We start from the raw sequence: 15151 nt of genomic DNA, 5'->3' as shown, positions 1-15151 counted from the left end.
GCTGTCCCTGGGTGGGTAAAATAATACCTCGTAATAGAGCCGTAAAACGGCCCGTTCCTACAGGTGGACAACCGCCGCCTGAAGGACTCGTCTACCTAGGCTGGCATCCGCCGAAGCATAGGTATGCACCTGATAGTGTTTGGTGAAAGTGTGCAGGCTCGACCAGGTAGCCGCCTGGCACACCTGCTGAGCCGTAGCCTGGTGCTGCAAAGCCAAGGACGCACCCACGGCTCTGGTAGAATGGGCCTTCAGCCCTGAGGGAACCGGAAGTCCAGAAGAACGGTAGGCTTCGAGAATTGGTTCCTTGATCCACCGAGCCAGGGTGGATTTGGAAGCCTGTGACTCCTTACGCTGACCAGCGACAAGGACAAAGAGTGCCTCCGAGCGGCGCAGGGGCGCCGTACGGGAAATGTAGATTCTGAGCGCTCTCACCAGATCTAACAAATGCAAATCCCTTTCACATTGCTGAACTGGATGAGGCAAAAAGAAGGTAAGGAGATATCCTGATTGAGATGAAAGGTGGATACCACCTTAGGAAGAAATTCCGGAACCGGGCGCAGCACCACCTTGTCCTGGTGAAACACCAGGAAAGGAGCCTTGCATGACAACGCTGCTAGCTCAGACACTCTCCGAAGTGATGTGACTGCTACTAGGAAGACCACCTTCTGCGAAAGGCGAGAAAGAGAAATATCCTTCAAAGGCTCGAAAGGTGGCTTCTGAAGGGCCCTCAGAACCCTGTTCAGATCCCAGGGTTCTAACGGCCGCCTGTAAGGAGGGACAATGTGACAAACCCCCTGCAGGAACGTGCGTACCCGAGAAAGCCTGGCAAGACGCTTCTGAAAGAACACAGAAAGCGCTGAGACTTGTCCCTTAAGGGAGCCGAGCGACAAACCTTTTTCCAATCCTGATTGAAGAAAGGAAGGAAAGGTGGGCAAGGCAAATGGCCAGGGAGAAAACCCCTGATCAGAGCACCAAGATAAGAATATCTTCCACGTCCTGTGGTAGATCTTGGCAGACGTTGGTTTCCTGGCCTGTCACATAGTGGCAATGACCTCTTGAGATAACCCTGAAGACGCTAGGATCCAGGACTCAATGGCCACACAGTCAGGTTGAGGGCCGCAGAACTCAGATGGAAAAAACGGCCCTTGAGACAGCAAGTCTGGTCGGTCTGGTAGTGCCCACGGTTGGCCCCCCGTGAGATGCCACAGATCCGGGTACCACGACCTCCTCGGCCAGTCTGGATCGACGAGAATGGCGCGGCGGCAGTCTGACCTGATCTTGCGTAACACTCTGGGCAACAGTGCCAGAGGTGGAAACACATAAGGGAGTTGAAACTGCGACCAATCCTGAACTAAGGCGTCTGCCGCCAGAGCTCTGTGATCGTGAGATCGTGCCATGAATGCCGTGACCTTGTTGTTGTGCCGGGACGCCAGTAGGTCGACGTCCGGCATCCCCCAGCGGCAACAGATCTCCTGAAACACGTCCGGGTGAAGGGACCATTCCCCTGCGTCCATGCCCTGGCGACTGAGAAAATCTGCTTCCCAGTTTTCTACGCCCGGGATGTGAACTGCGGATATGGTGGAGGCCGTGGCTTCCACCCACATCAAAATCCGCCGGACTTCCTGGAAGGCTTGCCGACTGCGTGTTCCGCCTTGGTGGTTGATGTAAGCCACCGCTGTGGAGTTGTCCGACTGAATTCGGATCTGCTTGCCTTCCAGCCACTGCTGGAACGCTTTTAGGGCAAGATACACTGCCCTGATTCTCCAGAACATTGATCTGAAGGGAGGACTCTTGCTGAGTCCACGTCCCCTGAGCCCTGTGGTGGAGAAAGACTGCTCCCCACCCTGACAGACTCGCGTCCGTCGTGACCACCTCCCAGGATGGGGGTAGGAAGGATTTCCCCTTCGACAATGAAGTGGGAAGAAGCCACGACCGAAGGGAAGCTTTGGCTGCCTGAGAGAGGGAGACGTTCCTGTCGAGGGACGTCGACTTCCTGTCCCATTTGCGTAGGATGTCCCATTGAAGAGGACACAGGTGAAACTGCGCGAAAGGGACTGCCTCCATTGCTGCCACCATCTTCCCTAGGAAGTGCATGAGGCGCATCAAGGGGTGTGACTGACCTTGAAGGAGAGATTGCAACCCTGTCTGCAGTGACCGCTGTTTGTTCAGCGGAAGCATCACCATCGCTGAGAGGGTATGAAACTCCATGCCAAGATATGTCAGCGATTGGGCCGGTGTCAGATTTGACTTTGGAAAATTGATGATCCACCCGAAACTCTGGAGAGTCTCCAGAGTAGCGTTGAGGCTGTGTTGGCATGCCTCTTGAGAGGGTGCCTTGACCAGCAGATCGTCTAAGTAAGGGATCACCGAGTGACCCTGAGAGTGGAGGACCGCTACTACTGTAGCCATGACCTTGGTGAAAACCCATGGGGCTGTCGCCAGGCCGAACGGCAGTGCCACGAACTGAAGGTGTTCGTCTCCTATGGCGAAGCGCAGGAAGCGCTGATGCTCTGGAGCAATCGGTACGTGGAGATAAGCATCTTTGATATCGATCGATGCAAGGAAATCTCCTTGGGACATTGAGGCGATGACGGAGCGGAGGGATTCCATCCGGAACCGCCTGGTCTTTACGTGTTTGTTGAGCAGTTTTAGGTCCAGGACAGGACGGAAAGACCCGTCCTTCTTTGGAACCACAAACAGGTTGGAGTAAAAACCGTGACCCTGTTGCTGAAGAGGAACCGGGACCACCACTCCTTCTGCCTTCAGAGTGCCCAGCGCCTGCAGAAGAACATCGGCTCGCTCGGGAAGCGGAGATGTTCTGAAGAATCGAGTCGGAGGACGAGAGCTGAACTCTATCTTGTAACCGTGAGACAGAATGTCTCTCACCCAACGGTCCTTTACCTGTGGCAGCTCCAATCGCTCACCAAACAAGCGGTCGCCAGAAAATGGCAAACTGGTTAAGCACTTTTTGGAAGCAGAATCTGCCTTCCATTCCCGTAGCCACAAGGCCCTGCGTATTGCCACCGAATTGGCGGATGCAACCGCCATACGGCTCGCAGAGTCCAGGACAGCATTAATAGCGTAGGACGGAAATGCCGACGTCTGAGAGGTTAGGGACGCCACTTGCGGCGCAGACGTACGTGTGACTGCGTCAATTTGCGCTTGACCCGCTGAGATAGCTTGGAGTGCCCATACGGCTGCGAATGCTGGAGCAAAAGACGCGCCGATAGCTTCATAGATGGATTTCAACCAGAGCTCCCTCTGTCTGTCAGTGGCATCTTTGAGTGAAGCCCTATCTTCCACTGCAACTATGGATCTAGCCGCCAGTCTGGAGATTGGAGGATCCACCTTGGGACACTGATCCCAGCCCTTGACCACGTCAGGGGGGAAGGGATAACGTGTATCCTTAAGGCGCTTGGAAAAACGCTTATCTGGACAAGCTCGGTGTTTCTGGACTGCCTCTCTGAAGTCAGAGTGGTCCAGACACATACTCGTTGTACGCTTGGGAAACCTGAAGCGGAATTTCTCCTGCTGAGAAGCAGACTCCTCCACTGGAGGAGCTGAGGGAGAAATGAAGGGAATTTTGTTTACTTACCGTAAATTCCTTTTCTTCTAGCTCCAATTGGGAGACCCAGACCATTGGGTGTATAGGCTATGCCTCCGGAGGCCGCACAAAGTATTACACTAAAAGTGTAAAGCCCCTCCCCTTCTGCCTATACACCCCCCGTGCTCCCACGGGCTCCTCAGTTTTGGTGCAAAAGCAAGAAGGAGGAAAAAATTATAAACTGGTTTAAAGTAAATTCAATCCGAAGGAATATCGGAGAACTGAAACCATTCAACATGAACAACATGTGTACACAAAAAAAAACAGGGGCGGGTGCTGGGTCTCCCAATTGGAGCTAGAAGAAAAGGAATTTACGGTAAGTAAACAAAATTCCCTTCTTATTTGTCGCTCCATTGGGAGACCCAGACCATTGGGACGTCCAAAAGCAGTCCCTGGGTGGGTAAAATAATACCTCGTAATAGAGCCGTAAAACGGCCCCTTCCTACAGGTGGGCAACCGCCGCCTGAAGGACTCGTCTACCTAGGCTGGCATCCGCCGAAGCATAGGTATGCACCGGATAGTGTTTCGTGAAAGTGTGCAGGCTCGACCAGGTAGCCGCCTGACACCTGCTGAGCCGTAGCCTGGTGCCGCAAAGCCCAGGACGCACCCACGGCTCTGGTAGAATGGGCCTTCAGCCCTGAGGGAACCGGAAGCCCAGCAGAACGGTAAGCTTCGAGAATTGGCTCCTTGATCCACCGAGCCAGGGTTGATTTGGAAGCCTGTGACCCTTTACGCTGGCCAGCGACAAGGACAAAGAGTGCATCCGAGCGGCGCAGGGGCGCCGTACGAGAAATGTAGAGTCTGAGTGCTCTCACCAGATCTAACAAGTGCAAATCCTTTTCACATTGGTGAACTGGATGAGGACAAAAAGAGGGTAAGGAGATATCCTGATTGAGATGAAAGGGGGATACCACCTTAGGGAGAAATTCCGGAACCGGACGCAGAACCACCTTGTCCTGGTGAAACACCAGGAAAGGGGCTTTGCACGACAATGCTGCTAGCTCAGACACTCTCCGAAGAGAAGTGACTGCTACTAGGAAAACCACTTTCTGCGAAAGGCGTGAGAGAGAAATATCCCTCATTGGCTCGAATGGTGGTTTCTGAAGAACCATCAGCACCCTGTTCAGATCCCAGGGTTCTAACGGCCGCTTGTAAGGAGGAACAATGTGACAAACCCCCTGCAGGAACGTGCGTACCTGTGGAAGTCTGGCTAGGCGCTTCTGGAAAAACACAGAGAGCGCTGAGACTTGTCCCTTAAGGGAGCCGAGCGACAAACCCTTTTCCAGTCCAGATTGAAGTAAGGACAGAAAGGTGGGCAAGGCAAAAGGCCAGGGAGAAAAACCCTGAGCAGAGCACCACGACAGGAAAATTTTCCACGTCCTGTGGTAGATCTTGGCGGACGTTGGTTTCCTAGCCTGTCTCATAGTGGCAATGACCTCTTGAGATAATACTGAAGACGCTAGGATCCAGGACTCAATGGCCACACAGTCAGGTTGAGGGCCGCAGAATTCAGATGGAAAAACGGCCCTTGAGACAGCAAGTCTGGTCGGAATGGTAGTGCCCACGGTTGGCCGACCGTGAGATGCCACAGATCCGGGTACCACGACCTCCTCGGCCAGTCTGGAGCGACGAGGATGACGCGGCGGCAGTCGGCCCTGATCTTGCGTAACACTCTGGGCAACAGTGCCAGCGGAGGAAACACATAAGGGAGCTGAAACTGCGACCAATCCTGAACTAAGGCGTCTGCCGCCATAGCTCTGGGATCTTGAGACCGTGCCATGAACGTCGGTACCTTGTTGTTGTGCCGGGACGCCATGAGGTCGACGTCCGGCACCCCCCAGCGGCAACAGATCTCCTGAAACACGTCCAGGTGAAGGGACCATTCCCCTGCGTCCATGCCCTGGCGACTGAGATAATCTGCTTCCCAGTTTTCCACGCCTGGGATGTGAACTGCAGAGATGGTGGAGGCCGTGGCTTCCACCCACATCAAAATCCGCCGGACTTCCTGGAAGGCTTGTCGACTGCGTGTGCCGCCTTGGTGGTTGATGTATGCCACCGCTGTGGAATTGTCCGACTGAATTCGGATCTGCTTGCCTTCCAGCCACTGCTGGAACGCTTTCAGGGCAAGATACACTGCCCGTATTTCCAGAACATTGATCTGAAGTGAGGACTCTTGCTGGGTCCACGTACCCTGAGCCCTGTGGTGGAGAAAGACCGCTCCCCACCCTGACAGACTCGCGTCCGTCGTGACCACCTCCCAGGATGGGGGTAGGAAGGATTTCCCCTTCGATAATGAAGTGGGAAGAAGCCACCACCGAAGGGAAGCTTTGGTCGCCTGAGAGAGGGAGACGTTCCTGTCGAGGGACGTCGGCTTCCTGTCCCATTTGCGTAGGATGTCCCATTGAAGAGGACGCAGGTGAAACTGCGCGAAAGGGACTGCCTCCATTGCTGCCACCATCTTCCCCAGGAAGTGCATGAGGCGCCTCAAGGGGTGTGCCTGACCTTGAAGGAGAGATTGCACCCCTTTCTGTAGTGAACGCTGCTTGATCAGCGGAAGCTTCACTATCGCTGAGAGGGTATGAAACTCCATGCCAAGATATGTGAGCGATTGGGCCGGTGTCAGATTTGACTTTGGAAAATTGATGATCCACCCGAAACTCTGGAGAGTCTCCAGAGTAGCGTCGAGGCTGTGTTGGCATGCCTCTTGAGAGGGTGCCTTGATCAGCAGATCGTCCAAGTAAGGGATCACCGAGTGACCCTGAGAGTGGAGGACCGCTACTACAGTAGCCATAACCTTGGTGAAAACCCGTGGGGCTGTTGCCAGGCCGAACGGCCGTGCCACGAACTGCAGGTGTTCGTCTCCTATGGCGAAGCGCAAGAAGCGCTGGTGCTCTGGAGCAATCGGTACGTGGAGATAAGCATCTTTGATATCGATCGATGCAAGGAAATCTCCTTGGGACATTGAGGCGATGACGGAGCGGAGGGATTCCATCCGGAACCGCCTGGTCTTTACGTGTTTGTTGAGCAGTTTCAGGTCCAGGACAGGACGGAAAGACCCGTCCTTCTTTGGGACCACAAACAGGTTGGAGTAAAAACCGTGACCCTGTTGCTGAAGAGGAACAGGGACCACCACTCCTTCTGCCTTCAGAGTGCCCAGCGCCTGCAGAAGAGCCTCGGCTCGCTCGGGAGGCGGGGATGACCTGAAGAATCGAATCGGGGAACGAGAGGTGAACTCTATCTTGTAACCGTGAGACAGAATGTCTCTCACCCAACGGTCTTTTACCCGTGGCAGCCAGGTGTCGCAAAAGCGGGAGAGCCTGCCACCGACCGAGGATGCGGATTGAGGAGGCCGAAAGTCATGAGGAAGCCGCTTTGGTAGCGGCACCTCCGGTGGTCTTTTTAGGACGTGACTTAGACCGCCATGAATCAGAGTTCCTTTGATCTTTCTGAGGCCTTTTGGACGAGGAGAATTGGGACCTGCCTGCGCCCCGAAAGGACCGAAACCTCGACTGCCCCCTCCTCTGTTGGGGTATGTTCGGTTTGGGCTGGGGTAAGGATGTATCCTTTCCCTTGGATTGTTTGATGATTTCATCCAAACGCTCGCCAAACAATCGGTCGCCAGAAATTGGCAAACTGGTTAAGCGCTTTTTGGAAGCAGAATCTGCCTTCCATTCCCGTAGCCACAAGGCCCTGCGGAGTACCACCGAATTGGCGGATGCAACCGCCGTACGGCTCGCAGAGTCCAGGACAGCATTAATAGCGTAAGACGCAAATGCCGACGTCTGAGAGGTTAAGGACGCCACCTGCGGCGCGGACGTGCGTGTGGCTGCGTCAATTTGCGCTTGACCTGCTGAGATAGCTTGTAGCGCCCATACGGCTGCGAATGCTGGGGCAAAAGAAGCGCCGATAGCTTCATAGATGGATTTCAACCAGAGCTCCATCTGCCTGTCAGTGGCATCTTTGAGTGAAGCCCCATCTTCCACTGCAAGTATGGATCTAGCCGCCAGTCTGGAGATTGGAGGATCCACCTTGGGACACTGAGTCCAACCTTTGACCACATCAGGGGGAAAGGGATAACGTGTATCCTTAAGGCGCTTAGAAAAACGCTTATCTGGACAATCATGGTGATTCTGGACTGCCTCTCTGAAATCAGAGTGGTCCAGTAACATACTCGGTGTACGCTTGGGAAACCTGAAATGGAATTTCTCCTGCTGAGAAGCTGACTCCTCCGCCGGAGGAGCTGAGGGAGAAATATCCAACATTCGATTGATGGACGCAATGAGATCGTTCACTATGGCGTCTCCGTCAGGAGTATCAACATTGAGAGCAGCCTCAGGATCAGAATCCTGATCAGCTGTCTCCGCTTCATCAACCAAAGATTCCCCCCGCTGAGACCCTGAACAATATGATGATGTCGAGGGAATTTCCCAGCGAGCTTGCTTAGTCGGCCTGGGACTGGGGTCTGTGTCAGAGCCCTCAGCCTGGGATCTATGAGACACCCCGGGGGGACATTGTTGGTCCAAATGAGGGGGGCCAGGGAACAATGATTCAACAGTGTCCCTGTGCTGAGATACCGGTCTGGACTGCAAGGCTTCTAGTATCTTAGCCATAGTCTCAGAGAGTTTACCCGTAAAGACTGCAAACTCCGTCCCCGTCACCTGGACAGTGTCTGCAGGTGGTTCCCCCTGGGCCCCCCTTAGCAGAGGCTCCGGCTGAGTAAGTGCAGCAGGGGCCGAGCAGTGCACACAATGAGGGTCAGTGGAACCTGCCGGTAGCGGCGTCGTACATGCGGCGCAGGCAGCACAGTAAGCCTGTGTTTTGGCACCCCTGCCTTTTGTGGGCGCCATGCTATTGTCTTCCCTGAGCAACACAATAGGGTATATAGCCAGAAATCAACTGTGCACCATACAGTGTAAAGTATATACCATAAACATATAATTTATAATTACACTTCTGCACAATGGGGCTAGCACCACAGGTGCTGCTTACCACCCGCTTAAAGCGGTTGTGAGGCCACCCGAATCCCTGCCTGGGTCTCCCAGAATTTGTCCCCCTCTGCAGCGTACGAGGAGCTGACAGGAATGGCTGCCGGCGTCCTGAGGAGAGGAGGGAGCCGTGGGCGTGACCCAGAAAGTGCGGGAACTGGTGCCCCACTGTGCACAGTGAGGGGGGTGGAGTATGCAAAGCATGCTCCATCCCTCATTGCTGCTCGTCCTGTACAGCGTCCCGCCCTTCCCCTGCCTGTCAGGGCTGGGGGTGGGAGGAAAAGAGACTAGGCCGCAAAAGCCGGGGACTCGAGTAATAAGCGCGGCCGCCGTATAAGCGCGGCCGGCGCGGAAGTCCCCGGCGCACTACAAGTCCCAGCCGCACCGCAGTGTTAACCCTGGCAGCGGCGGTCAGCGCGGTAGTCCCCATACACAAACACACTCAGCGACGCTGCAGTGTGTAATGGCACATTTAACCCGGTCAGCGCTGCGGTCCCCGGTGCACTAGCACACCCAGCAATGCTGGAGTGTTGCTGTGCGCGGTCCCCACGGGGACACAGAGTACCTCCAAGTAGCAGGGCCATGTCCCTGAACGATACTCGGCTCCTATCCAGCAGAATCCTCGGGAGCTGTGGATGGAGCACGGCCTCAGTGCCTGGAGACCGATAGGATCCCACTTCGCCCAGAGCCCTAAGGGGGATGGGGAAGGAAAACAGCATGTGGGCTCCAGCCTCCGTACCCGCAATGGATACCTCAACCTTAACAACACCGCCGACAAGAGTGGGGTGAGAAGGGAGCATGCTGGGGGCCCTATATGGGCCCACTTTTCTTCCATCCGACATAGTCAGCAGCTGCTGCTGACTAATCTGTGGAGCTGTGCGTGCATGACTGCCTCCTTCGCACAAAGCAAAAAACTGAGGAGCCCGTGGGAGCACGGGGGGTGTATAGGCAGAAGGGGAGGGGCTTTACACTTTTAGTGTAATACTTTGTGCGGCCTCCGGAGGCATAGCCTATACACCCAATGGTCTGGGTCTCCCAATGGAGCGACAAAGAAATCCAACATTTGATTGATGGACGCGATAAGATCATTCCTATGGCGTCCCCATCAGGAGTATCAAGGTTGAGAGCGGCCTCAGGATCAGAATCCTGATCAGTTACCTCCGCTTCATCATACAGAGAGTCCTCCCGCTGAGACCCTGAACAATGTGATGATGTCGAGGGAATTTCCCAGCGAGCTCGCTTAGGCGGTCTGGGGCTGCGGTCCGTGTCAGAGACCTCACCCTGGGATCTATGAGACACCCCGGGAGCACATTGTTGTTCCAACTGAGGGGGACCATGGTGCAATGATTCAACAGTGCCCATGGTCTGAGATATCGGTCTGGACTGCAAGGCTTCTAGTATCTTAGCCATAGTCTCAGAAAGTCTATCAGTAAAAACTGCAAACTCCGTCACCGTCACCTGGACAGTGTTAGCATGTGGTTCCCCCTGGGCCACCCTTAGCAGAGGCTCCGGCTGAGAAAGTGCCACAGGGGCCGAGCATTGCACACAATGAGGGTCGGTGGAACCTGCCGGTAGTATAGCCGTACATGCGGCGCAGGCAGCATAGTAAGCCTGTGCTTTGGCACCCTTGCTTTTTGCTGACGACATGCTGTTGTCTCCTCTGAGCAATCCAGGAGGGTATATAGCCAAAAATCAACCGTGCACCATACAGTGTAAAGTATAGCCTATAAGCATATAAATCTATATGTACACTTCTGCACTAGTGGGGCCAGCACCTCAGGTGCTGCTTACCGCCCGCTCAAAGCGGTTGTGTGATCACCAGAATCCCTGTCCTGGGCTCCCAGAGCTTGTCTCCCCTCTCCAGCGTCAGAAGAGGTGACAGGAATGGCTGCCGGCGTCCTGAGGAGAGGAGGGGGCCGTGGGCGTGCCCTAGAAAGTGCGGGAACCTGGTGCCCCACTGTGCACAGTGAGGGGGGTGGAGTATGCAAAGCATGTTCCAGCCCTCAGTGCTGATGTCCGTACAGCGTCCCGCCCTTCCCCTGACTGGCAGGCCTGGGGGCGGGAAAAGAGTGAGACTAGGCCGCAAAAGCCGGGGACTAAAGTTATAAGCGCGGCCGGCGTATAAGCGCGGTCGGCGCGGTAGTCCCCGGCGTACTAACACTCCCAGCCGCGCTGCAGTGTGAAATGGCAGCGCGCGGTCAGCGCGGTAGACCCCAGTAAACTAACACACCCAGCCACGCTGCAGTGTGTGATGGCACAAGCACGGTCAGCGCTGTGGTCCCCGGCGCACTAACACACCCAGCAATGCTGCAGTGTTTCTGTGCGCGGTCCCCACGGGGACACAGAGTACCTCAAAGTAGCAGGGCCTTGTCCCTGACGATACTCGGCTCCTTGTCCAGCAGAGTCCCCAGGGGCTGTGGATGGAGCACGGTCTCAGTGCCTGGAGACCGATTAGGATCCCACTTCACCCAGAGCCCATTAAGGGATGGGGAAGGAAAACAGCATGTGGGCTCCAGCCTCCGTACCCGCAATGGATACCTCAACCTTCACAACACCGCCGACAAGAGTGGGGTGAGAAGGGAGCATGCTGGGGGCCCTGTTATGGGCCCTCTTTTCTTCCATCCGACATAGTCAGCAGCTGCTGCTGACTAAGCTGTGGAGCTATGCGTGGATGTCTGCCTCCTCCGCACAAAGCATGAAAACTGAGGAACCCGTGATGCACGGGGGGTATATAGGCAGAAGGGGAGGGGCTTTACACTTTTAAGTGTAATACTTTGTGTGGCCTCCGGAGGCAGAAGCTATACACCCCAATTGTCTGGGTCTCCCAATGGAGCGACAAAGAAAAACCCCCCAGCTGTTCAGACGTAGTCCAGAGTGAATCCGACAAACAGTCTATGGAGCATCTTTCTGACACTTCATAGACTTTGTTTACAGGCAATGCCGGGTAATGCTGCACGAGACCAGACGCATCCGATGAGCAGGAACATCAGTAATGTTACCGCTCATCAGGGTTGCAGGGTCACCAGGTCACACTGCACTGTGCGCAAGTCTCTGATGAGTAGTGATATGAGTAATGTTATCGCTCATCAGTCTCGCCAAGTCTCACGCACAGTGCAGCGTGACCCGGCAACTCTGATGAGCAGTAATGTTACTGATGTTCCCACTCAACGGAGGCGCCTAAGTTCATGCAGAGCAGTGTGACCCAAAATTGCTTGTAAACAAAGCCTATGAAGTGTTAGAATGAAGACTGTCAGATTTGCTCTGGATGTCGGTTCAGTTGGGATTTTTTTCTTTTTCTTCTGAAGAAAGTGGTGAACAAGGTAAGTATTTTATTTCTCTGTGTTTGTATGTTTGTATTTTATTTAAGATATGCTTGTTTGGACTATGATGGATTAGGTGGACTACCGCAGATTGACTGGACTACAGTGGTGGAGAGTCAGGTTTTTTTTTTTTTTTTTTTAAAGTAAAATGGTAAACAAGAGAAAGTTTCGTGAGGGGGAGAGAGGTTGTTTATTGAAATTTTTTTGGGTGTTTTTTTTTTTTTTTTGGGGGGGGGTGGGGGGGAATTACTGGGTTAGTAACACCATTACTAACACTGGGGCTTGATGCCAGCTGACACTAAACAGCTGACATCACCTTCATAGACCATTACTCCTATTGTAAGCGCCAGAATAGGTACATCTATTGTACTGTGGCAATTCTGGGGCAACTACAGGCTGGTATTTTTAGGCTGAAGGGGGCCAAATAACCATGGACTTTCCCAACCTAATAATATTAGCCTGCAGCTGTCTGTTTTTTTTATTTATATATTTGGCTAATAGCTGTAAAATCATTATCTATCTACCATTTATCTATTGCTCTATTATCTTTGCAGATCTTTAAACACACAAAAATTTCTTGAAAGCATTTAATTTTGGTCTGTGTCACATGGATGCTATCCAAGTGCCATCCGTGTTTTTCACAGGCTCATAGACTTATGTCGGCCCTACTACTCCGGTCATGTCTCCGTGTGGATCACATGGACCCACGTTTGGTTCACATGGACACACTGTCAGTGTGAAAATCAACTCCTATTTTACATAATATAACATAATAATATTTATTCACTTCTATAGTGCTATTGATTCCACAGCGCTTTACGTACATTGGCAATGCTGTTCCCATTGGGGCTCACAATCTAAATACCCTGTGTGTGTGTGTGTGTGTGTCTTTGGAGTGTGGGAGGAAACCGGAGAAACTGGAGGAAACCTACGCAAACACGGGGAGAACACACAAACTCCTTAAAGAGTATGCATGTGAACGTACTGGAAGCACAGACATGTGAAGCTAGCCTAAAAAGGTTTTATGAAGTCAAATGCCCAGCTGTAATTTGTTACTATTTATAGGAGAGGAAAAAAAAAAAATCTTTACTCATGGTCCCTAGGTCCAATACAGAGCCTCCGACACTGCCTTAGTCTAGACAGCACGAACTACTGAACTGATCAATTGGTTGCAGTGCTGTGGACGTGACATTAGCGCTGTAGACAATAACAATAATCAGAAGGAACGGCAGAGACTCCAGTGGTGGACCTGGGGAGGCTGAGTAAAGCTGTTTGTTTTTAACACAAAGGAGATTGGGAAATTACAGTGCAAGACAGGAGACAGGTTGGTTCTGTGACATGATGCACATACAGCTTTGCATAACATCTTATATCCAGCGTATTTAACACTTACCGTCCTTGTAGATATGGATTAGAAATCATCTTGTATGGATCAGGTGGGGGACCAACCATTGAATTTGGTGGAGGGAAAAATGCAGGATTTAAGTGAAGAGCTGGAGGCACGCCGCCTGGAGGAGGCATCCCTAGTGGAGGTGGCAGCCTTGGAGGTGGTGGCATAAGATGAGAGTAGTGCAGAGGAGGAATTGGAGGAGCGTGGTATACAGCTGGCAAGACTGATGAAGGAGGTGGAGGAACTGACATTGGGGGACGAGGGATGGACATGAGAGGGATGTGAGAATTGTTCTCAATGAATGGTGGTCGTGCAAAGTAAGGGATAACATTTTTGGGAGTCTCTGGCCGTGGTAATGACACAGCAAGCTCAGTCGGGCTAAAGAAGCCATCTGCAGGGTCCACAGATTCCTTTGAATTAGAGTCACCCGACGCTGTAAAAATAATCAGATAAAATATCCCTTATTAAATTAATTTACGTTAAGACTCTTAGTCTTACCAGTTGTCACTGAAATATGAAAACCTTAACTGAAAAGATATCTCCAATGACTTATTTGAGGGAAAGTGTTCTTTACTTGATAATACCTTAAAGGGACTGTCAGCAGGTTTTTGCCACCTCATCTGAGAGAAGCATGATATAGGCACAGAGATTCTGAATCATAGGATGTATCCCTTAGATTACTGGATGCAGCTGTTCTGACACTATCAAGAGTTTTTAGGTTTAGCAATGCAGCAAAGCTGAGAGTGCTGATCCTGCCCACACCAGGTTATCAATAAACACTGAATATTGACAGTGAGGTGTCAGAGGAGGGAGCATGCCAGACTGCCATGCTGCAACGATAAGGTCCTGCTGTTTAAACTAACATTCCAGAAAAACAGCAGCTTGAACCGTGACAAAAGAGACATCCTTGAATTCTATGTTTTAACCCTTGCAGCATGCTGTCTTTAGATTACATAGCAAAAACCTGTTGACAGATTCCCTTTAAAAGGAGCTGTCCAGGTAAAACAAGTTGGGACCCTGTCCTGCTGTATAGGTTAACTGCACAAGGAACTTTTATCTCATTTACAAATGGAGCGGCAGTACACATGCTTTACTGCTACTCCATTCATTTCACTTTAGGGCTGCTGAGCGGAGCACTCTTTTTCTAGCAGCCTAATAGTGATGGAATGGAGTGCTGCTGTTCAAGTGTCAGACTTGCTGCTCCATTTTGGATCAAGGATAAAAGTTGCTCATTTTGCCAATCAATGTTGGTCCCATCAATCAATAAGTTATCACATATCCTGTGAACAGATTATGTCCGGTGAAATAAGCGAACCCCCTTTAACTCCTTCAGCCCCCGGGCATTTTGCATTTTTGCGGGTTTTTTTTCCTCTCTTTCTTCCGAGAGCCATAACTTTTTTATTTTTCCGTCAATCTTGCCATATGAGGGCTTGTTTTTTGCGGGACGAGTTGTACTTTTAAATGAAACCATAAGTTTTACCATATACTGCACTGGAAAATGGCAAAAAAATTCCCAGTGCGGAAAAATTGCAAAAAAAAAAGTGTGATCGCACAATAGTTGTTTGGATATTTTATTCACTGTGTTCACTATACAGTAAAACCGATGTGTTATTGTGATGCCTGAGGTCGGTGCAAGTTCGTAGACACCAAACATGTCATGAAAAAAGGAGGGGAGCCAGCACTGCTTATGAATGGCATGCAACAATGAAGAAATAAAAAGTGTAATATTCACAAATTCATTCCCACTGTAACAATTCAATGAGATTTTTTGCAAATGATTGATCAATGATTTGAGCCCCCCTGCCCCGTCACGGCAAATCTCTATAGGGGGGTCCCTAACGCTTTATTATAA

The 15151-nt window shown here is 51.9% G+C and overlaps 1 protein-coding gene across 1 annotated transcript in view; it reads right to left on the bottom strand.

Annotated features, from left to right (window-relative positions):
• CPSF7 (cleavage and polyadenylation specific factor 7) overlaps positions 1–15151 on the bottom strand; it is an 81751-nt gene that overhangs the window by 15313 nt on the left and 51287 nt on the right. Inside the window, 1 exon segment of the mRNA XM_075325250.1 lies at positions 13303–13732. Within this exon segment, the coding sequence (XP_075181365.1) occupies positions 13303–13732 (430 nt within the window).

Source organism: Anomaloglossus baeobatrachus, chromosome 10 (assembly GCF_048569485.1).
Source record: "Anomaloglossus baeobatrachus isolate aAnoBae1 chromosome 10, aAnoBae1.hap1, whole genome shotgun sequence".
NCBI lineage: Eukaryota > Metazoa > Chordata > Amphibia > Anura > Aromobatidae > Anomaloglossus > Anomaloglossus baeobatrachus.
The sequence above is the reverse complement of the archived record's forward strand: the minus strand, read 5'-3'. Positions and strand labels throughout refer to the sequence as shown.